The 24,970-nt window shown below is 36.6% G+C and overlaps 1 protein-coding gene, 3 long non-coding RNA genes and 1 other non-coding gene across 5 annotated transcripts; 2 read left to right on the forward strand and 3 right to left on the reverse strand.

Annotated features, from left to right (window-relative positions):
* Window positions 1–409: 409 nt before the first annotated feature.
* Window positions 410–2,138, forward strand: LOC113671809 (uncharacterized). Its single transcript, XM_027188063.2, has one exon. The coding sequence runs from the start codon at window positions 432–434 to the stop codon at window positions 1,371–1,373; it is 942 nt and encodes a 313-aa protein (XP_027043864.2). The 5' UTR covers window positions 410–431; the 3' UTR covers window positions 1,374–2,138.
* A 1,704-nt stretch (window positions 2,139–3,842) lies between these two features.
* LOC113671811 (uncharacterized) lies at window positions 3,843–23,167 on the forward strand. Its single transcript, XR_003446281.2, has 4 exons — window positions 3,843–3,953; window positions 4,664–4,849; window positions 5,994–6,090; window positions 22,998–23,167. It is a non-coding gene; the product is annotated as an uncharacterized LOC113671811 (transcript).
* Window positions 7,368–8,026, reverse strand: LOC149041739 (uncharacterized). The gene is made up of 2 exons (XR_016179350.1): window positions 7,893–8,026; window positions 7,368–7,414 (listed from the first exon to the last, which is right to left on the reverse strand). It is a non-coding gene; the product is annotated as an uncharacterized LOC149041739 (long non-coding RNA).
* LOC113671814 (uncharacterized) lies at window positions 12,152–13,205 on the reverse strand. Its single transcript, XR_016179349.1, has 3 exons — window positions 13,077–13,205; window positions 12,923–13,001; window positions 12,152–12,292 (listed from the first exon to the last, which is right to left on the reverse strand). It is a non-coding gene; the product is annotated as an uncharacterized LOC113671814 (long non-coding RNA).
* Window positions 14,704–18,081, reverse strand: LOC113671813 (uncharacterized). The gene is made up of 2 exons (XR_003446282.2): window positions 17,690–18,081; window positions 14,704–15,752 (listed from the first exon to the last, which is right to left on the reverse strand). It is a non-coding gene; the product is annotated as an uncharacterized LOC113671813 (long non-coding RNA).
* Window positions 23,168–24,970: the final 1,803 nt, after the last annotated feature.

A 24,970-nucleotide genomic window follows, 5' to 3' on the forward strand; every position in this document is an offset into this window, starting at 1 on the left:
TTGCAAACGTCGATCAACATGATCATGTTATCGTTTTCAGAGAGGTTCTCAATGTTATTACAACGTTTGAAATAAGGAAACGGAGAAAATAATACGACCTTACTATTCTTTTATGGCATTTTAAGGCAGCCGGCGGAAAGGATGTCTTAATAAAATGACTGACTGTCATATATTATTACATATATCTCCAATGAAAAGGAAAAATTTTCAGTGATTTTAATCCACTGTAATTTCTCAAGTAAACCAAGTCTTAATATGAGGCCGCTTGTTCGTTTTCGAAAGGTTTAAGAGTTAGCTGAGAAAAATAAAAAATTTTGACCATTAAAATTTCATGTTCATTATTTCGCGTGTAATTAAAACACGAGATGGGGAAATAATCTCGTCCAATGAGAAACAAGCGCTTTGTCCATCACTTCACTCTTTTTGAATTAATGGCAAATACTATCATTGTCATATCCACAATACGAAAACATCATGAAGTTTGCACACTGCTTCCCTATCGGGACAGTCGTCTTTTCAACACAGTTGCATTGAAAGAACGAGTCGCTCTCCACCTGAAATGCGACGAAGCGATCGCTACACACCGTGTGTATGAAAGAGTAAATACTGCAGACCGACCTGGCAGATTTTTCATGGCTGCGCTGGTTGCTGATGTAACTCGTGTCGATAAACTGACTGAAAAGTTCGGCAGACAGCGGATCGAAGAGGGTTTCGTTTACGGAGCTGAAAAAACTGGTTCGCAGCTTGCTGCAAACAACAACGCTGGAGATGCAGCGTTCACAGAACAGCATAGAGCTTGGTTTATCTGCGAAAGGCCGCCCGTAAGAGGCAAACCTGAAAGACGCACTTGCCAAGCGAATAAGCCGCGCGGCGCGAGCCGCAATTTACCGCGTCTAACTCACAGGAAATCGCCTCCGCTTGTCAGTGAGGTACGCATCATTCAAGTTCGAAACAACAAACGGGGTATAAGTCAAAATCAGGACCCATCGGAAAGGGAAGATGAAAGCAAACTTTGTAAAGATAGGTTTTACATTTCTCTTAGAGATAACGACGAAGGATTTGACTTATCTAGCTCAAGTGACGACGAACTGCGAGAGCTCTATTCATGCAAAACCGAATTTTTGGAAGCGAATCCTGACGGTAACTTAGACGCTGCGGAAGAACATTCCATTCGGCTACCAGACTTGGTCAAAGATCAAAGTGACAAGGATGCCAGGAGGAAAAGGAACAAAATTTATCGAGGTAGTTTGAAAAAGAAACTTAAAGTCTCAAGACCTAGTCTTGATCTAGAGAAGATGCTCGCAAGGAGAATGGAAGATATGAGATCTGATAAGGGACCGGAAAACATATTCCATCCAATTCATCAGATGTAGAGCCGGGAACTGTTTCGCGAAACAATAACAGGCCAATTGTAATTCACTGGTGAATTTATACGATGTATACGGTTATCGACAAAGATCCTTCTTTTTCCTAAGCCGAGCACCGATAGGTTTTAAATAAAGTTTACTAGGAAGACTCGATTGACTTGAAAAAAAATTGTCAGAATTTGGCCTAGCTCAAAAGAAAGCAAATGTGATATATGGAGGCACTTTTGTGAAGGTACAAGCTCAAAGTAGAAGTACGTGTCAGGTTTGTGTACAGTACCTAATGCATATGTTTCTTAAGAGTGTAACAGGATGCAATACGTTTATGCATTTTGGCATAAAAACGGTACGGGATATTTTCCTATCGATAAAGAAGTGTATCAGATAAGTGCCGAAAATACTGCAACAAAAATATTCCAGAAAGTGCGATTAAGCTGTACTCCGGAAACAATGCGAAGATGCTAATGTTATACTATCTCTAAACAACAAATATTACTCAGCTCATTTGAATTTTAGATTTGCAGTGAATTCAATCTTTAGCTGTTTGCCGCAGTGTGTTATATACGACCACAACAAAAAGAGATGTGCTATCTTCTACTGTTCCAAACTAGGGGGTAAAGGGCAAAGTTCACTTTATTGATGTTTTCTAAAGTTTGACAAATCGCAACGAAACATGGATATTAATTCCCTGTGTAAATCTTTATGTGATTACGGACCGGTTTAGTGCCATCTCTTCCACAGAAAATTATTGAAATTAAACTTACAATGGATCCTGAGGGACTCCTGTATTCTTTATATTTCGACAAAGCCTTTTCAAAACGGTGACGTTTAGAACCCTCCTTGAAGACACGAAATATCGAATTTTTTCCCGTTGTGTGCGCCTGGATTACGGTGATGTTCAGTTAGTACTTTTGCTAGCTCGTTCAACGCATTCTCAAAACAGACTCAGCTAGATTTAATCTCATCTGAAGTTAAAACCTCTAACTTTAGGATAGTTTTGGAAAGTATATGTTTAGGCACTTTGCTGCACGCTAGCAATGTTCAGATCACGGATTTAACCGGCATCTTTCTCAGAATCTATTGACAATTTTCGCCTTAATGCATGTTATGACATCCTCAGCGCCGGCCACGCCGCTGTTTTGGGGCTCGATGCAAAATGGCCGGACTGACGGATAAGGTTGGCGCTAACTACTCTTCATCAGCAAGCTATTGTGTACTGGTAAAATCGTTTTAACTGTGGCTGGATTGATTTGAATAACAAGTATTTACAACGATCAGGGCTGTCAAAACTAGCACGAAATAATTGTTTGACTGATATGGGTAGGCCCACGTGTTCTCGGGAGCTTTGAAAACCAAGGAACAAGGCAATAATCTTTCATTGAACAAACTTCTCAACCAACTTAGAAGGGAAATTAATGACATTAATGACCGTTGAACCGGACAGGTCAAATCATGATACTGAATTAAAATTACTTGCTAAACCCCAGCTACCCACTCAGAGTGACGGTGTGGTTAAGTTGCGCAATGCCTATAAGGTGATTCGACTAAAAGATCCTTAATCAAACTTCATCTAAGGAGAAGTTTGTGATGAGGTCGAACCTGTATTTAGAGGTCACTGACGGGTAATGACTCCTAATAGAGGTTGACCGTTACATGCAGGTTCCACATATTAGGGGCATTATAAAAAAACGATGAACGATGTCACTTTATGGCATAACTGACTACTTAATGAACAGAATCTCGCTCGAAAATACTACTTATTTTGATTTTGGGCGACAAACATGGATTAAAAATTACTTGAAAGATTATTATCAATTTAATTTGAGTGGTCCGGCTTTAAACGTACAGAACAGATAGAAGACGATGCAAACAGGCCGTTGGAACACAGGCTGTTGGGACTCAGCAAAGGGTGACTGCGACCGATTCATAGAGGTGCAAATGACGGTGATTTCGGGGAAACAAATTCGGGACTTTAGCAACCGACCTCCTGATACAATGTGACCGCTTTTTCGGTGCCGGTAAATACAGGTTCGACTCTATTTGCTTTATGTTCTGTGCTGTAACCAGCGTAGAATTAAGAATGAAAAAAAATTGGTTAAACGATCCTATGGGTGCCTGCGTTTAATACTCTTTCAACAGATTTTCTGAAAAAAAACTAAAATGATGCTTTGCGCAATAAAAGATAAATTTACGAATCTGGATCAATATTTTTAATTAAAATAGATTTCCTACTCGTCCATTCATAGAGCTTTCAGATGAATGTTTTGTTCTGTTAATTCTAGACTAAGACTTACCCCTCCAAAAGTCTCTTATTTTTTAATTGAAAACCTAATCCCGTATGATCTGGTAACCATGTGCAGAGACAATTAACAACATACGTGGAACAAAAATTGTTCAAAGTAAACAAAAAACGGCTTAAAAAGTCAAAAGTTATGTTCTTGAATGTATGTGTTTTTAAGCCTGAACTGACCAGGCAACCTGAAAGTTCAAAGAAGTATGTAAGTCATAAAGCACAGACATAAAAACGTTTATGCAAACGACAATGCGCCATTCTTCTTTCTGATCTTTCATCACGAAACATAAGCATTGGTAAGTAGATCCTCGACTGATCGCACGTGCTTCTTCGTCCGTTCTAAACCTTGCACGTGTTGCGACTCAATGTTTCAAGGACTTCGATTTTTCAAAAATTTTAATTCAGGCGACAAGAGTCGATACAACCGAGCGCGTGTTTCTCTTCTTTTCGATCTTTTATTTCAGGGTAGCTGGCATCGATTAGAATATCGTTCACTGATCTAACGCGCTCTCTATTTTTATTGTAGACCTCGCATGTGTATCAGCCAAGCTCTTCTTAGCAAAAACGTTATTTTAAAATTTGCAATTAAAATTTAATAGACTTTTTTTGTCTGGAATATATTAAAGATCAAGGGAAAGGCGTATTGAATATAATTTTTTTATAGAGTGTGTCGTTCGGTTTCCACTTAGATCTCGAACAAGAAAATAGAGTGGCGATTGGAGTAATTGTAGAGAACCAAAGCTTAAGATCCATAGTTCTATGTTAGCGCCCTAGCTTGTCCGGCATGTGTCATAACTTTCGGGTTTGCATCCACAATGTCCGTCTCCAACCAGGCGTGTAAATGGATTTAAACAAAAACTGTCAGGCAAACCTTCGGTTCGTATGCTTTATAAAGATCATAAACTACTCTATGCCATTTTGCTATTACTTCAAGTCAGCTGATGGTTCGAAAATTTTATTTTATTAAGCTGAAGGCTAAATTATTGACGCCGCTTTTTTAAAACAGCTGAGCAACGCGGTTGCAAACGTCCAAGTGGGCGGGAATCACGGTGCGTGGTTAACAAGCAGCTGTCGCTTTGGTTTTCGTAAAAGAATCATTATTTGAGTATTGAGTAAAGAATACTTATTGCGGTAGTTCCTAACAGATGCAAAGGAGAAAAAAAAACAGAGGAGTGAGACTGTTTGGCTTTAGGTAAGCGTCCAGGTTGCTAATTAATTATAAGGTTCAAAGTCGCGGCTTCCCTCTCTTTTCTATTGATGCAGTTTTGGAGAATTTATCGTGATCTCACGTTGACATGAATAACTTTGACAGAGAAAGTCCCGATAATGTTGGGAGTGAGTTGTAATACACGGATTACTAGACTGTGCAAGGATCTCTTTGAAAACGCAATTGTATACAAACCACAGAACGAATGACTGAGTCTAACTCTGTCGGCTACACCCTAAAACAAGTTTATTCTGACAGATCAGCAAAGCAAACACGGCAAGTTTGTAATTAAAAGCTTCTTTGCAATTCTTTCCTCCCATTCCTTCGTGCTCTATCTGCTATCAGTCTTTTTCAGTTCGGAGTAAAAACAATTCGTGAAAATTTGAGACCGTCAACTACTGGCAACAGATCTCGGGAATCTGACCGGGTGTGAAAAAAGCACACTACAAAACCCCAGAAACAACTAAAAGAGATTAGGAAAGCCTACCAGATAAACCCAGTTGATCCAAAATTAATTTGGTTTTATCAAATGAGTTTAAAATGTCAATCGGCTCACGACCTTCTAAAGCTGGCGTTTCGAGAGTTAGCCCTTCATAAGAGAAACTGACGAAGGGCTGGCACCCGAAAAGTCAGCTTTATAGACTTTATACTATGGCCAATTTACATTATAGACTTAGTTGTTAAACAAAATTACCATCCAACACTCCCAATCGACGCAGCACCACACTTCAGTACTCCCTTGATCTACAGTTAAGCCAGTGACATGATGGATATTGCGCAAGAAATTTTTTCATCTATAGTTTTTTATCCGTGGTTAATTTTTTTCTTAAACGAGTTTGAAATGCAAATATATTCTCCTTCAACAATTGAGAGCATAACCATAGGAAATTTCAACTGGTTGTGACACCTTTGCTCTTGCCAACCCCTTTGTTAGGTGAATCATCCCCTTCACAACTGTTTGTTATGTATATTTCATAAGCTATGTCTAGCTTAAGCTTGTTAGCTATTACTGCCGGCTAAAAAGCCTCCTTCAAGCGAGGAAAGGAAAGAAACTCTTACGTAACTGGTTTAGTTAATGTGACCGTTAATTTCGCTAGGGAATATCACTCTACCATGTTGCTTTTCACAGTCTTCAGCAGAGAGTTTACATGACTGGGCATGAGTTGCGTGGAAGTTTGAAATTTAAAACACAGAGTAGGAAAGAATGGATCGGGAAATGAGGAGAGGTACGTTTGTTAATGATGGTATAGCTCTCAGTAAATCATAAGTTAGGGTGTTTTTTCTGGATACTTACGACAAACGATCGTTCCTGACAAAACTCAAAATATTCATTACATGTTAGAAGTGAACGAGAAGAAAAAGATGAAGAACTGACTCAATTATCAAATCAAACACACTGGTGATAAATTTCTATTTGTGTATAATTTTTTTTTTAATTTAACGTTTTGAAAATCATATTTTCCCTTATAAAAGTGATTAATTTATAAAGTTACAAGTATCTTACAAGTTGAGTTATATGTTACTGTTTTCCATAACATTCCGTACGTATATTTTGAACCTCAAGTCTTTCTACCTGTGCCAAAAAAGATAATGCTTACATTTTCCGACAGCCAGACGTGTTTATTGTGTCTAAAATCGTCAGACCCATCCATATTAAGGAAGTGATCATAGAAATGAAAACAAGACAAATTGGTTTGTCAAGGCCTCTGTTCTGAGGGATTTGTTCAGTTTTTGATGTACGGGATGGTCAACAAACATGCTTAGTTTTAGAACGCACTAGCAAAGCCATTGTTTTGCTCATTAAACCCTATTGTTCCGAAAAATTTTCGTTTCCGTCGTCGCCCTGTTAATCGCTACGGTCCCCATCTAAACAACAGAACAGGCCAGCAAACAGTTTCGCAATGCAATTGGGACCTTAAAAATTGATTATTCCAATGTTAACGACGACGCCATTAACAAAGATGCTATGAATTGTTTTCTTTGACTGTCACCTTAGTTTTTTGTATCAACATCAGGACTGTGTAGAGCATGCTCTGTAAAGAGGAGGCCTACATTCTGAATAGGAAATACTAATTTTTCCAACGATGCCATTGTTGACTGTTTAGTTCCCCTTCATATAAATGCATTAGTTAACAAGAATGGCAAGCAAATCAAAGAAAATTCGTACATTTGAGCCAGGCATTTCTTTTGCTCATCAAGCTTTTTTCTTTACCATTTTCTCGTCGTTGTTGCTGCCCGAGTTTTTTTTTATGTTCCTAGTGTCCAACACCCTGCATTGATCAATTCAGCCTGAGGCTTTTCTATTGCAGCCATCGAAGTGTCCTTTAAAAATATGTTAATTTAAATTTTTTTCCCAGATGCAATATGTCTAAAAATAATTGTTTGCTGAAACAAAGGTAGGACCCTTTTAGAGACCTCACAAAATATTCACGAAAAACTTGCATTGCAAATGAGGTACTTTTGGTGGAATTAGATAAGAGGTTTACTCGTCTGCACTAAATAACAACGTATAATGCAGTTTTATTATCTCTTGTTTCTGAAGGTTGTTCCCTGTACATAAAAAATAAATTCAGATAAGTTAGGGATGTTCCTTTCTTATCATAAGCACCATTTCTCACGTTCTAATTGACGCGTTCGATAAATGTTGATACAAACAAACAACTACGTTCAGCTCTTTTGTATATAAATATATGGGATTATTGGCGAGAAAATTTTACGTAACATATAATGGTCAATAAAATAACATGTCCGAGGTCTTATTCAATGCAAAACCAGCCATTTCAAACTAAATTGTACATAGCAATAATTCGAGATCCATGCATGCACCCATTGGATAAATTTACAAAATATTTGTGTAAAATTTTGGATGTGGTACCTAAAAGAAACCTTCTGGTGTCGCGGAACAATGCACTCTGCATCACACATCATATTAACCAACAAAACGTTTTATGACATTTTCTTGATCCAACTTATTGCGAATATATTTTGTTTAAAAATGTTTGAGTCAAGATACATTAAAAAAATTTACCTCCATGAAAGATTGCTTCTTCGTAAACGAATGAATGGTGTTCTCCTCGAAGGCTTTCTCTCTTGTTCTCCTGTCTCAGAAGTTTAAGGCTAATGATATAATATTAAACATTAAAACGTCAGTAACAGTCTTTCAATACATTCCCTACATCATTTGAAGAAGTATTTTCTCGAGAAACGTTCCAATTAGTCTCGAAGCTGAACTGAGAGACGTTTTCATCTCGGAGAGGAAGCTAACCGTAGCCCGAATTTTCACAGTGTTTCATCTCGTAGGGCTAATCAGTGTTACGAGCAAATATCCTGGCAAAGTAATGTACCGCAATTTTGGTTGCGATTCCCAGCATTACGGCACCGATGAAAAACCGTCGGCGACTGTTGCTTGAAGTGTCTTGGAAGTAACTCCTATCTAAGGCGTCTCCAATGATTCGAAGTTCAGCTGCAACCTGCTGACATGTTGCTTGCATTTCATGAGAATGGCTCTCACCAATTTCCTCGCACGTGTTTTGCAGTATCTCGAGGTCATGAAAGCCCATATTTATGTAATATCTTCTTTTAAAGGACTGTAAAGGTAGAAATACGATGAAATGTTATCGAAAGTTGAAAAAAGGAACTAAAGTAAAATATGGATAATCCGAATTGAGAATACGATAAAGTTGGCCAGAAGAATGCATATCCACTTCACTCGCCTAGAAATCATTCTTTGCTAAAGGTTTTTGTTTTTCCTTTTTGTGTGCAAAAAATGAGAAATTGAATGAGTCACTTAACCTTGAGATACTACCATAACATACTTCAGCCATTTTTTTCAGGCGCTCATTTTTTTTTTGTCTTTGCAGATTAATTGCAATACCTTAGACAATTAAACTTCCGTCGATTTATAAATGAATGTCTTATACCTTAGGACTTTAACATATTGAAATAACATGGTTTGGACAGATTGATTTCTATCTCGTAAAGTCTTTAAATATCGAGGTTTTGGTAAATAAATCGATCAAAAATTATCAAGAACCAACCGAGGTAGCAAAAACGTCCACTGTTTACCTTTGGCTTTGTCACTTCACTAAACAAAATGTCTCTAATGCAGAGATACAGCAACAGTCAGTCTTTTGAAATATCAATCTCAACACTGATGTACAGACACGGTAAAATCAGTTTTATAACCCCTTGACGCTGTTGTAATGTAAACAAATATCCAGTTACAGTTACGCAAATTCAATATTCCTCATCGTCAGAAGGTCAGCGGTCGACATGTGGATTTACACCCTTAACACGTTGTTAACACGTTTATAATGAGTTCTCACGAAACGATAACCCTCGTTCCGTGCGTTATCCAGCGTTTCGCTGAAGAAGCCGGACATCCAAGCATTCCGACCAAGAGGTTCGCTTTGCGGCTTCTTTGTCGCCTTAGTTTTAGCGGTTTCACAATTGCTGTCTTCCTTGCATTGGTTTTTCTTGAAAATTTTGTTTTGATTTCACAATTGGCGTCACAATCTTCGTCACGGCATCAGTAACATGCGAGTAACCATTAATTCATAGCCGCAGTTTCCAGCTTTTTTCACGTTTGTTTAAGTTAGCTATCTGTTGCACAAAATTTTCACAGCTGCCTTAACATCAAAAACAGATGAAACCAATGACAGATACAAACATGTCTCCTAATTTTCCCTGTACCGGAGGTTCCAAGATAAACAATGGTAACCACTCTGTCTGAATATATGATCTGTTGTCTATACCGTAAGGAATGACACGTAAGGTGAAAAAGTCTTTTATTTCATTCTCCTGCATAATCCATTAGCGGTGTAGAGTCCTATGAATGTATTTCACCAATTAAATTCACTACATCTGAAAAGCATTCAATAATCGGCGGTAGAATTTCTTACTCATTATGTAGATGGAAGGCTCACTTCTGGAAGAGCTCGTTGACAACCTGTGTCATACACAGCACATCTCCATCGCCTTTAAGTACTCTAACAAGACGAGACGTAGTAGTTTTGATTGCTTCGCAGACGTAAAAAACCAATATTGGAAACTGAAGTGTCTTGCATGCAAAAAAAAATAATAATTTGGTGTCCGTGAACGAAACTGAGAATTTCACCGGCTGGTACCTGCAAGTGTCATAATTTGTGCCCCGGTTCAGTTGTTCGCTAATCGTTAACATGTTCATATATTGCTCGTCAAGGGTCAGTTTCGTCGCACGAAATCGTCTCGACTTGTCCTAAGGAATTATTAATTGTAGGTCTGAAGAGTAATCGAATAATTATAGTACGTTACTCCAAGGATATTTTTACGGCTAACCTTACATATGATTGGCATAGCATCGATTGAAAAATTTTATTATTTTTTTTTTTTAGAAATCCTGCTATCGTACCTTCATGAGCAAGTAAAATTAATATTTAAGCACATTCCTGTATAAATGCAACCGTTGATCCACAGTTCTTATCTAGTCATGGCTATAAGGCCATTTGAAAGAAACACAAGAAAGATAGACGATATTTAGAGTGTAGTGGTATAGTGGGATTCTTCGTTTAAGGGCAAGCCGCTTTGAAAATGGTGGTCAATGACACTGAGGTCTTGCTGCGAAAAGACGACACTAGACTGCAGAAGAATTGACTGGTGATCATAGACTGAGCTCAGCTCTAGTTTTTACCTTTTTTTTCTTCTTTTTTTTTGGAAGAACACTATCAAGTGGGTGTGGGGCTCTTAACTTGCATGTACTTTTACTAAAGTAAAGCTTATCAATTACTCTGGTACCAGCAATGCAGGGGCAACTCTATCGCAGGGACAACTTTGTCTTAGCTTCGATGAGCAAGATGTGAAAGTTTCAGTTAAGTTGTTGATGGAAAATTTTTTAGAATTTCAAACTGGGTTGAACTTACTGAAGTAGAAATGAAGCAAGTATTTTTTGTACCTTAAAAAATCAATCCCATTTCTGCTTTTTATTTTATATGCTGCTTTTTATAACAGTTTAGCTCACGGGTGAAAGGCCGTCATGTAAGATCAGCTGGAAAGAGCAATGCCCTCAAAAGCAGGACTTTTAGCTTCCTCTGAAGATTAAATTACAGTAGAGGTTACAAATCTGTGGCGTAATTGATGCAAAAATAGGTCTAAACAATAAATTATCATCTGCTTGTTGTGTGTTACGCTATCTATAGCGTACCGTAAATAATTTTGTTTAGATTGAAAATAATGTAGAGGGTCTTTTTAAATGAACACAAAGGAAGCTGCTACGACTGTTACCTTAAAATTTAGTATCCTTGTTATTTTTTTTTTTTGTTTGCTTTTGTTTTTCTTGCAGTTTTTGTGCTTGGATGGCTTTTATTTTAGGGATGATAAGGATGAGTGTCTATGTCTTAAACAACATGAAAAAGGAAACCAGCACTGAACTACATGACAGCCGGCCAGCCTCGTGTAGCTATGTACCATAAGCGAATTGCTTAGGAAACCTTTCCAATATTTGGTACAATTTAAAGTTTAACGACCGAAAGTAGCTACTCTAAGACGTATCTATTTGCTGAAGGTTTTGATTTGATTCAGAACGTTTCAAAAATTTTGTGATGAAAACTCAAGCGCTTCGCTTACCTTGGTATCAGTGAGTGTGGGCTTTGCGTGTTCAATCTAGGTCATGTCATCACATTTAGGTTATTTTGTCTCCAATGGGAGGGTCCATTATGGCAGTGATAAGTATGGAAATTATTTTCCTTTTACACAATAATCAAAACACTATCATTCTTAGCTGAAATCTATCTAATATCAATTTCCAAAAAAAAAGAGAGGTTTTTATCTTCAATTTTGTACTGTTTTTTTTGACAGAGTTGTCGATAACCAAGTGCTTATCTTTGAATTTGAGTCTGGCCCACCACAAAAAGCTTTTAAATCAACTAAAAACTCTTAGTTTTAATTGCTGATACCCGTTTTGACATTACTCAAGGAGGAGCTCTGACATTTACTTCGATGTTTCAATATTTTTTATCTCAAAACATAGATATATCATCCGGAGCTGGTGACATTCTAAACAACCTTATGTACTGATTAAATAATCAATGAGAGGAAAAGGGCCTCTCTAACGAGGACTTTAGGAAAACATTCATAGCGAGCTCTTAAAAATTGTTATTCCGTTACTTTAGTGCCATATTTATCTCGGGGCTATTCAGATGACTACTTGGAGAATGATTTTGACAGATTTTAAAAGCGCTTAAAATTCAAAACAAACGCCTGCGAGAATTGAACAAATGTAGCTAGGAGTTCAGACTTATGTTTAGTTTTCAACGGCAAATAAACTTATGCTGACACTAGCTTTGGAAATTAAAAAGAAACTCAATGGATTCATTTGGTTCAGCAGAAAGAGGTTCAAGACTTTCTAGTTCATATCACAGACAGCAAATGCGTCTTCCTGCCGTCCCTCAAGAACTAAAAAAAACAAAAACAATACTTATGATTTTGAGACGAGTTTTCTGCATTATAGAGCGACGATTTTCGACGGATGAAGAAAAAAATGCGGCAATGCTATTAAAAACTTAAGAAATTTGTTGTCGTTCACAGAACGACGTTAATAGATTGACATAAGCTTTCAAAGTGGAGATGATACAATTAGAATTTATCCTCAAGATAATATTACCATTAAGGTTCATATAGAATGTTTAGAAAAAGGAATGAAGCCATTAAGGTACGAAAATCTTGTGTTATATGCCATTAGCGCAGTATGGATAGCCAATGAGATTTCACCATCAGATAGCACAGAAAAGGAAGCCTGAACATTAAATAAATTCAATTCATACTTCGTTAATACGGATATAATGTACTCAGCTGTAAACCCAATTTGTCGCTGCGTCCAAACAAAAAACTGTTCTGTTTATAATAATTGGTAGCAAAGCTACATAATGACGACCTCCGTTTTAAAGATAGAGTTCTGTCCTTCTATTTGCTTCTACAGTTCCGAAAGTTATTGTTGTTGATCAAAAATGGACACATTCATACAATAACGATAACGGAAAATTCACTTTGTGTACATAGAGCTTACAATTTGAATATTTCTCTAACCTGGAGTTTCCGTGTTTAGCTCTATCTGAGAGTCATATCTTGAAGGATCTTGGTCTTCTGCCTATCGGCGTTATTTTATCTAAATTTCCAGAGAAAAAGAAAAGGTTGAGAGTTTTGCTCTCGCTGACCGGTAAATGCACTCAAGTTCACTAACTAATAATTCCACAACGGCGCGGATGTGATGTCTCTGTTGGAACAAAATGGAAAACTTATGACGAAGTTTTTCTATGTGTGTATTTGTGTTACGCTAGTTACCTACGTAACACTGTTTCTAAAGAAAAAGATACATCAAATTGCTGTCAACTGTAACACATAACTGTGTAACAGCTTTTCATTGTCAACATTTCGTGACCAAGAGGTTCTCAATTGTTTATTGCCCTTGGAAGAACTTTTAGCCCAGGCATAGACATTACAACGTCCATCAGCATTAGATTAAGTTTATTCAGAACACGCAAATATATTATTTTTGTTGAAGGGTAAATGCGGAAGAACACCTTTTTTGGAAAAGTCGGACTCTCTGTAACCTGATTTAAGTACACTAGTATGGCCTTTTTTTCTACAAGAAAATTACTTAGCTTCGTTTGTTATGGTAAATGTTGCTATCTTTATTTTGTAGAGTCTAGAAATGATTTATGACTAACATTTAAGCTATATTGGGGCAAACTAGCATCAATTTGGCTGCACGAGTGTTTCAGATACTTAAGAAAAGTCACGACATATCATCATGAAAAATAACTTTCTTCAGCTATTGCGGAGGAGACCTTTTGGTAGTATACTGCTTTTGTACATGCAGATATTTTCTTTTTGAAAAAGAAGTATCGATAAAAGTCTAATATTTTCCATATGTTTTCCAGTTTCAGTTTCTTTGTCTTTCAATACTCAAAACATTGCCAGATAAACAGTTAACTCTCGACTTGTTTAGTTTTAATCTCGCTGTTATCTTTTGATACTTTTTGATTGCAATCTACTATGCTCATCTCAATACGTTTTTCGTGGGATAAGTTGAAGTAGACTTCCTTTTATTTCCGTTTACAAAGACTTTATCGATGTTAATTTCGCGACGTGTCTTCCAAAGATCGGTTTTACGTCATAAATACAATAAGGCTGAAATGCTCCTTACAAACCTTTTTCTTATTCATTATCGTGGTACAGCCTTAAAAGTCGCTTTACAATATCATTTCCCGTGTCTTTAAGTGTGATTGTCATTATTTTACGCAGAAGTACTTTTCTCTGACAACACTCTTTAAGAAAAAGGCAAGATTGTTCCGGCTTGTCGATCAAAATGATAAGAGTTATGCAAATATGAAAGTTATGTGCTCAACTTGTTTCTCTTGTAATATTTTCTCTTTACTTTTCGAGCGTGAACACGCAGATTCTATTTTTTTTTTCAATTGCTGTTTATTTACCTTCTTAACCAGTTGTTAATGACATCTCTCACGACATGTGTGTTCTAGAAAATTATTGAACCAAAAACGGCAATAACATCCCCTAGGCGAATTAATTTACAGTGGGACTTCAAATGTGTTTTTGTGAGATAACCTTTCTGGAAGTTTTACACTTGTCAGTTATATGCCAAAGTATGAAACCGAGTATGAAATAATTTTCAAGTTTAGGCTCATTATTTTCATTCAAAATTAAGGCAGCTGTAAAGAGTGTTTACAAACTCTGCTTTGATACACTTTATTTGGTTTTAGGGAAATCGCGTTTCCTAAAGTGCTGGTTGTTTGCTCACACTCACGAACACGGACACTTCGCGAATAAAACAAGAATGGACCAATACATAATTTTACAAATTTTATTTTTAAAGATGTTTGATTAGTTTCCATACAACTCAGCTTTTGGCTATCACGAGTCGCTAATACGAGAGATTTTCATCTATTTATATATATTTTCCTTTGAATTTAGTGACCAGCGACATGAATTGTTTTATTCCAAATAACCCTTCGCACGCATGTATTTTTGGCCATTTCATTTTCTCGGAAGCAAAATATATGGTGAATTTAACGCATGTTGTTTCATAATTAGCTGTTTTTGTGATTATTTCTGCTAGTTATCTTATAGTCGCCGAGCTCTAAAATGGGAACTAGCGTTGTCATGGTACGCCGGTAAACACGGGTAAAAATTGTCAGTTACAAGCTACGCACCAAAACACGCGAAGATCCCTAACACCATATAATCTTAAATTCTTTTCAAACACAGCCCTTAATGACCTTTCCGTGATAAACCTCACACTAAGCCAGAAATGTGTGCTTTTCCTGACTGGCTTTGATGCGTATTTCCATATCCATGTTCTTGCGTGATTTATTCTGTTTTCGTGACTGATCGAAACTGCTGATTCAGCTGATCACACGATAATTGAAAATGCTGCACGGCAAAACTCTAACGTCATGATCAGAAATAGCTGACAACTGTACGAACAGTGCCGAGAGTCAGATCGGAAATATCTTTGTTCTTATTCCACAATTCAATTGTTACGCGCGAAAAGTTCCGTAACATATCGCCGGAAGATCTCCCTGGCAATTTCCAGCATGTTAAGTCCAAGAGGACGTCTCTCTTGATTTTCATCAACGTCTTGACGAAAATATCTGTTCTCGAGTGTATCTCCTAAATGCTGCAACTCCCGCGCGACCTGTCGACATCGCGTCTTCATTTGCTCGCTCAGTTCTAAATGTTCACCGACTTCATTAGTTTCTTTGCTGAGTGTGGATCTCATTGTGTCCATAGACAGTTTCAGATGCTACTGAAAGCTGATGCAAGTGCTCTCGGGATGATATAGACAGATGATAAATATGTCTGCAGTTGAAGTTGCCTTAATTCTGTTGTAGAAACCCTGAAACCAAACAAGGCAAAATAAAAATGATACTTAGCCTCACACAATATCAATTGCATCAATTAACCTGAAACAAGGAAAACAAAAAAAGGGGAAATTTACATAACAATTTTCGTGAGAAGTGATCTATACGAAAAGGGGTTTTAAAGTACTTCCGTCACCTTATGAGAGAGGAAGATAGTCTGTTACCAAAAATGTGGGTTTTTCCATAGTTTCTCATCTGTCCTAGATCAATGTTCGTATGGATTCAAAAAAGCCAGGTATACGATACGAAGTATGAGACAATTCGAAATTACAGAGGCGTAATGTGACGGCGTTTAAAACGTTAAAGTTATTTTTAAGTGACGATGATTAATGGACTTAAATATCGATATGTGTTGATGCATATACCTCTTGAAGATGAAGGGATGATTTACAATCATACGTTGATTTATATAGTCATACATGTTATAGTTACAAGGTGGTTTTGAGCGAGGCGGGCGAGAAACCCGATCTTCTCATACACGAACAACTATTGTTAGTATTGGTTCATACACTTATTGTGTGTCATAGTACTGGAGAAAAAAACAGAAACAGGAACAAAAGACAACCTATTGCAAATTCACAAGAACGAACTAGATTTCAAAAGCCGTGACTAAATTTCGAAATATTCAAATTTATCCTGTTAGGAACCGTAGCTTATCTGCATTTAAACCAAAATACCTCACGTTCTACCATGTTGTGCTCTGTTAAACTGTTTATCTTGTTTATATAATGCGATAACAGAACACCTGCAGTTGAAACAAACCGGCAGAAAAGCTGGCCGGCGCCGCCAGTATTCAGCTTGATAATTTTTTTTTTTTTTTTGCCTGCCTCTTGAACTACCGTCTAATCATTACAAATTGAGATAATGAAATAAAATTAACTCTATCTTTACCTAAATATAGCTTTCAAAGTAATTCCAAAAAGTCTGGAGGATCGCAGTATCATCGAATGTTTATTTATTGTAAACGCCGTTTTCGTCTACGTGACTAAAACTTAACCTCAGTGCAGGACCTGACCTTGGTGCCTAGTTGGTTCAAAGTTTGGTCCAATCACGTTTCATTACATATGATATTCTAGAGACTCGGAGTTAAGCGCGATTTCTTGTAATTCTTATAAACTTAAAATTCAAGACCCTTCTTAAAGCAAACTAAACTTTTGTTCAGATAAGTAGATTCGTTGGGCAAAAGCTTAGTCAAAAAGTCAACAATAAGGAACACCCACCCGGTTGTTAGGAAGTCCTTTTTTTTTTTTTTCGAAAAGAACAAAATCAATTATGAGCAAATTGCGTATTTGAAAGTGTCGTTTCTCATTCGACTAAAGCTGTGATTTTAATAGATTTTTGAGTGCTTTCTAATGTCATAGTAATCTCGTGGAGAAGCTACGAAATTTCCCAATGAATGCAAAATTGAATGGACAAGTATATAACAGCATTTTAATTAGCAGAAATAATGATTCTATCGAAAACATGCTAGTCACGAATCCTTGGTGATAGGTTTAAAGAGAAAATCTTGATGAGAGGTCTTCAAAACTTTGGAATGGATTACTACCTCAAATAGTCCACTCGAAAATGCCATTTTGCAAAGATTATCTCCTCATTATATTTATTTGGCGATCTACACAGCAGGGAATTTCAGCTGTGTATCCAATTTTCAGTGTTTTGATTCATTTTTGTGATTATAAATGGTGACCTCGGGCGAGGAACGAAATAAATAAAGTAATATTGTTATATGATCAAATACATCTTTTTCCTTCCAATTTTCGTTCACAGAACAAATTGCAAGAAATTATTTTCAATTTTTAATGACTCCCTAGTTTTAACTTCAGTTTACTACAAATTTTCTAAGTTTTTAGCATTTCACTAAACACACAAATATCGTAGTAAATTATGTGCCTCGTATATTCATCATATTTACCTGAGTTGTTCGAGTCCCTAAGTAACGCGAGGGTGTATCAATCGTTAATTTTCCTTTCAGTTAATGCCCTTGTAGCGACAGGTCTTGAAAATTCCACTTTGTTCTCACTCAGGACAAAAATTAATATATGTTCGTCCTCCCACACGGAAAGGAGACTTAAAGTGAAGCAGCGTGATTCGCGCCTCATTGCTGGTAGCCAATGCTAATCGTTCATGTGACTTGACGAACGCAACTCTCTTATTTATTAATTCATAAACCGTTCGTCACTCGTCAGAAGCGTGGCGGGAAATGATTATGTACCATGTTGAACTTGGCCCAGCTGAAGAAATACCTCGTTTTTTCTTTGAATAGAACCCGCGTCGCGTCCAAGCCAGTCCCTCTGCAACAATACTAGTATACTACATGCCTTCGACTTCTAATTAAAGGGAGCAACTGTTTGGAGGGTGGTTTAGAACCTAATTCAGTTTAGTTAAATGAAAGAAAAACATACAACTTTACGCCCACATCTCCTCAGTGGCACGCAATGGGACAAAAAGCGCGTGACGTATTACGTCACTATCGATACTGCTCTACGCTGCTATAGCTGGAAAATACAAACAATATCTCTCACCCGCGTGTCTGCCATGTGGCGACCGGTGTCCACGATAATGGCTGATATGACGTTACAACACTGTCGATTTCCGACCAAACGAAGGAATTTAGGACTAGAACTTATTTTTCAATTTATCTTCCTAACTTTTGCTCTTGTAAAATAGAAAACAGGACAAAGAACAGATTGCGTATAATTCAGGTGTTTTTTCTTGCGAAAAGTGATATGGTTACTTTTGTGGTGAAGAAAAAAGCCGCAAATTATAAAATGTTAATAAGCCGAACGCCGCCAACAGTCCTAATTTTAAAATTTTTGGTTTAAAGAATAAAACTCATTGTGTCTGCTTGCGATGCACTATCGAAAATTCATTATATTTAGCGTTTGTGAAAATAAAAATGCTAAATTCCTATTTATACTACCTCAAAGGAATTTTCTTCAGGGAACTTAGCGGATACTCGTGCACATTGTTTACATGAATTAAAAAGCAGTTATTTCCGAATTTTTCTCCGTGATTAGTTGCCCCTCCTTCCTTCCTTTGTTACTTTTGTTAACAAAAATTCTTTAATGTAAATACGTGCTTTTCCTTAAGAGGCTTGCGCAAGACTCAGTATTTAGCAGGAATAACTCAGTAGCAGATTGTCATGATAAAAACGGGATTAAAATTTGAATGATGGACAATTTGAAAATTACGCTCTACCTGAATGCCGGTTAGTTTCTTTGTCCAAAGGGAAGGCAGTTCTACTTACCGATCACCTCGCGTAGAAGCATTTGTTGTGTTGTTTGCTAACATTATACCAAAACCAGATCGGTGAATAATTCTTTATTATTTTAGTCAAGAGAATTTTATACTTGAGTGCTATGATCAGATCTGTTTATATTCGGAATATATTTGTTTGAATTAGCCTGTCGCTTGTTTTCTTATCACTAGTTACTAATTACGGTATCCGATGTGAGTTTTGTGCTCAAAACAGATCCATCTTAAATTTAATCGTGTGAGATCTAAACTGGCATAACTAACATTCGGCATTGTTTAGTAAATATTTCCTTCTAGTTATTGGCTCCCACTGGCAGTCAAGATTAGAGAATTACAATATTCCCTTAACAAATTTGCACCTTTGTAGTAAATAGCTACTCGTAATGATAATAAATATTTGGTGCTCACGGTTGAAACGGTTTTTAAGCAAGCAAAGTCCAATAAGAAGAAACCATCAAAGCCAAGAAAGGAAGGCCAGTAGAACCTTCTGAAGACCAAATTACTACCTTACTGAATATTCCTCAATTATTCCTTTCTTTTTCAAATTTGAGTTTTCAAGCTTTTGAATTCGGATTGACTTTTTTTCGCTCGAACAGCCAACTTTTTTTACTATTAGTGAAGACCTCAGAAGAGTAAATTTCATACTCACAATTTTTTTCCTCATCAAACATTTTCTTTTTCGTGATATTTATTCTTAAAGAATCACCCTCAGCATTTCGTGAGTGTAATTGTAATTTTCTCTTCTCCTGTCATACTTCAAATAATTGTTTACGAAATTGATAGACGAATCTTCAAAAGCACTCTCTTAGATCAATGACCCCACGTAGGTAAAACTATCCCCTCAAAGATTCACACACCCACATCGTGGATCCATTTCCCAGACATCTCGATCAGCTGGAAACTTAAAAAGCCACATAAAAATAAACTTTGTTCAGATGAAACTCAGGTGCAATCAATAAGAATTACCTCAAGGTACTATGAATCTCTTTTTCTCCCACGCCTTTTGTTTCCTGCGTTAAGCGTCGATCCGGAAAGTATAACGGCTTTGTATTGTTCGCGTCGAGACGGCAAAACCAATATTGAGCGAATGCCGCCAAAATGCAAGTTTTATGTCGCTTAATTTGTTGATAAGAAGGGGATGCTCTAATCTTATTTTCCTCCCCTACTGTGCGTACGCTAAGCTCTAGAAACAAATATTGGTTTAAGAATCGGCCACACGCAGAGGTCGGCGAGATAACTGTAAAAACAGTGAAATGTATATTACCATTTTTAAAAAAACAAATGGAGATGAGCCCTCTGAAAGTTGCTAATTTGCCAGCAATTTCGCTTTTTGTTTCTTGATCTGTATTTCACTTCAAAGAGCTAAACGAATCATTTTAAACGCTTTCTAGCCGATTAAGAATCTTTTTATGTTTGTTTGCCCGGTTTTTTTCGCAACATTGTATACAAGTTACATTTACTATTCCTTAAGGCCTATTTACACGGCACGACTTTGTCGCATGCGACAAGCTTACGACAGGCCTACGACATGACTTAAGAGTCGTAAGCGAGTTGTAGGTTTGATTTACACGAAACAATTCGTGTCATAAGCCTGTCGTAAGCTTGTCGCATGCGACAAAGTCGTACCGTGTAAATAGGCCCTTAGTGAGCTTGTTTCATTTGTGATTCTGTCATAACTGGTACCTAGCTTGATTCATGAACAAATATCTCACATTCAGAATAATTCTGATTTTCCTTTCGCACTTTTTTAATCTCCTCTAGTGATTATGGCTGAATGCTCGACGAAATATTTAACACCGAGAGATTATTTTAAACTCATTTACTAGCAACTTTATTTCGACCTTTTTGGCCGAAATGACATAAAACCACCTTCTCGTTCATTTTTCAAATGGATTCGAGAAAATAGATCAGATATAGATGTATCTTCAAAATCAGAATAGGGAATATTTCCCATGTTCAGAGTGTACATTTCTAATCTTTCAGCCAGAAAAAAAAATTAATTTCGTTTCCCTGGTGTTATGAAGAAAAGATAACAAAAGTTTTATTATTTGTATACATAATAAATTAGCAATATTGTTTCACTTTAACAAAATTGACGCTAGCGGTGACTACAAAGGTTTAAGCTATTAACAACTTTGGATGGGATATATAAATACAGTTGGCGGAAAAGTTAAATGTTATCGGCAAATAAGGTGGAATATATTTTTCCACTTTTTAAAATCGCGGTCATTTTGAAGACACATGGGTACATTTAAACTTAATTAAACTTTTCTTCCAAAATGTACAATTTTTGCTTTTTTTTTTTTTTTTGCGATACTTATCTCCGACTTGTCGGCACATGTATTTGGCCTCAAGCCGAATACCTAGAACAATGTAAATTCGCGAGGATTCTTAATTCTTGTTTTTGCCAGTTATTTTAATTTCTACACTTTAGATCTTCCTTTTTGCATTTAGGGCCCATTTTTTCGCAATCAAAATATCAGTGGCTCAACATGGCTCAGAAGGGTGATAAGAGCTTGTCGGAAACAGTACTTTTTAAATTAAAACAAAGTAAAGTAAAATGGAAAATAGTGATCGATCGCTCATCATTAGCGGAAGATTTTAAAGCCTCACATATTTGCAAGGCGAAGAAGATTGATTATCATATAGATGTATTTGAGTAACTTGAATGAATTAAGAAAGATTAACTTTGAAAAATCGAGTTTGCCTGTGAATATTTTTACCTTGTGCCATGCAAAAATTTTCAAGTTATAAGTCTTGGGTGTCGAAGTTAAAAAAAAAAACGACAGAAAAACAAAAAAAACATTATTAAGACGATACATGTTTGCTCAATTTGCTAAAATGATGAATGGCGACAGATCAAATCCGTGAAAGCAGCTTTCAAACGTTACCTTTTAAAAAAAAAATGAAGGAAATCTGGCTACAGTAACTCTGTGCCTTTGAATTTTGTTAACCGGGGCTCGAATGGTCGCCTCCTCAATGAGGCTTTACTACTAGCAAAGCGATTGCGTAACGCCGGTAACTAACAGTCTAATGTGTTCTAGTATTGTATGAGTGAGGGGTTGTTCTGTAAAAAACATCCCGCATCGGTGGCCTTAACGTACGTTTCAAAGTTATCTTAAGAGGCAACTAATGATGATGATTATGGTAAACTTTAACAAGGAGCCAATGGAGATTCTTACTAATCACATTTGAATGGCTTTAGGCGCGAGGAAATGCGGGTGAACAAGTCCCCGTTAATTTAAGGTTGCATCCTGATTGATCGAGAAGATGACGAAAAATCCTTAGACCAATGACAGAGGTTTATACAGCAAACAAACTCAATTCTGAATTATTTTCGGCATTCTGGTTAAATTGAGAATTTTCCAGTTTCTATAAAACACCGCCAAAAACCCTTTAGTAGCTAATTACCCTTTAAATGTATCAGGTCCACTTTTTGATTGGATGATGGATGATGTATGTTAGTATGGTTCGACGTAAAATACTTTTTAAACTAAAGCACCTTTAACTATCGTCAATCGACCACTTAAAGAGCCGAAAATGATAAAAACTAGATGCAATACAAAGAAAACACTGCACTATCACTATTGATAACTAAAAAAATAACACAATTAGCTTGTAGGAATTATACTTTGACCATCGATAAATGAGTGTTGAATGGGAATTGCTGCTTTTAGACTAAAAAAAAGGGCACAACCTTCCACATCTTGATTAGAAAAATGACCAGTAGTGGCTAACTACAGAACATTACTTTGTACGCAAAGCTGGATGTGCTGAAAATTAGGAAAGGTCCTTCACGTCTCGTCCCTTCTTATTTCCCTAGCAGAGAAAATATCTATTTCCCTCGTCTGGCAAGGATGCAAATTTTAGTTAAAATTTGAAATTAAATAAAATACATTTACGCTTAATTTCTGTAATAGTCGATAGTCCCAATAATCATTTTCAGAATTTTCCTCTATTTCCAGGGTAACTGAAGATGACTTAGGAAACGATGCAAAAGGAAAGAAAGGTCAAGCCAGATAAAGTCGTCATGTAGGCGGGATGAATATAACTTAAACACCGTGCAAAAAAAAGTTGAATACAACAAAGTGCTAGTCTAAACTTTAAATAAACAGTAAATTCTAGAGCTAAAATATATTTATGCGTTTTTTAATTACCTCTAAAACGGGTTCTAGTTCTGCTTGTGCCGATATAATTGACAATTCTCCTGATCGATTTTGAAGTAGCGTTTATCCAGCTTCACAGCATCAATTGTTTTCTTTTTAAATTTAACATATTCATTGTCTTTGAGAACCCTCAACTTTGAATTTCCTCTTTTAAAGAAACAGCCAGGTTTCTGGTCCCTTACAGAGCCAACCTTGCAATTTAAGAGCCCCCCTGGAATGATTTATCCCGTTTTTTCAAAACGGCTTAAACACGATCGTGCAAATACTAATTTATGTCCTTGGAAATGTTTATCGAGATAATTGAATTCACTGTAGCGAAAATACGGTAGTTTAATGCATCTTTAACAGGGACCATATTACAATTACCATATTATAAAACTTTTTATGGCGTGAGAGGTCCATTTTATTGGATTTTATAATTTGCAGCTGTGTGAGTCGGTTGAATCTTGGCCTCTAACTGCGTGGAAAAGTAATTTCCCTCCTTCTCTAAATGAATATATTCTCCCACTTATTCTCCTACATCGCGAACCTTCATGCTATTAATCTGTCTTTATCTCTTTGATCCTTCACTTTTTTGTTTGGAGAAAAAGAAAAAGAATTGTTAAACTTATCAGATTCGGCTCAAAATTTGATCAAAACTTGAAGGAAAAAATTTGCCATTTTTCCCTAAGTATGACTCCTGCACAGAGATATCTGATGAGACTCATAATAGCAACATTCGGCGTATTCGTCAATATGATATTTCCATAGACGTAAGTTTCAATTTTTCACCCCCTCAGCCTCCGTTTAAGGAATTACGGAGTTTGTCGCGCGCTGTGGATTAGAGAACCTAAGACCGAGTTTGAATGGTTACTGATAAGGATGGCAGCTCTATCACGAACATTTGATCGATAAAGCAGCATGACGTAACAAGTCACCATAAGTCGGAGAAAACATTATGGCTCGCTACTGAACTTAACAGAAGGGGAAAAATATAGAAAGAAAGCAAAAAAACAAGAAAAAAAAGACAAAGAAAAGTTTCTGATTTTAAAAGAACAAATGGGGAATAGTAAAGAATATTCGTAAACGCAGCGGCAGATTGACAGCTTCTTTATTTCAACGTGGACCAACGTCCATATGGATTCTCGTTGTTATTATCAACTCAAAATAAAGGCACACGAAGCTCAGGATCACAACACGAAAAGGAAACAAGTTGACCGCCTAACTTAGAGGATGGTCTTTGGTGTGATAATTGAAAACATGAAAAACGCTGCAGGATGTCTAACACATTGAAAAAGGTAGCCACGCGAGAGAGTTATGTTAGTTCTCAGTCTCATTTACTGCTCTCTGCATGACTTTGTAACGTTGCCACTAACAAATACTTCAGACGATCGTCAATGAATAAAATTCATGCGTGTATAACTTTTGTTTTCTCGTCAAAAAGAGACTTTTTGATGAGGAAACAAATGGTGTAGATATTTCATATAATTTTTCAAATTGCAACGTTTTTGAAAAGGGGTGTATATATCTATTTAGTGCCAGCTTTTCCGTTGTTAAAGCTCACCCCCAATGGATTTAGTCTCTCTCATGCAAATACACGGAGAAAAAGAACTTTAAAATTTTTAAAAATGTTTGAAAATTCGTTCTGCTTACCTGATTTTTAAGGTGACTGAATGTATTGAGTGTAAGCCACCGTTCAGCCCTCTGAAATCATTCCCATATTTTAAGTCTGTGATAAGCCTGTAATTAATATTCATCTACATGACTTAAAAGAACGTGACTAGCACTCTTGA

The sequence above is a fragment of the Pocillopora damicornis genome, chromosome 8 (assembly GCF_964200805.1).
Source record: "Pocillopora damicornis chromosome 8, jaPocDami1.2, whole genome shotgun sequence".
NCBI lineage: Eukaryota > Metazoa > Cnidaria > Anthozoa > Scleractinia > Pocilloporidae > Pocillopora > Pocillopora damicornis.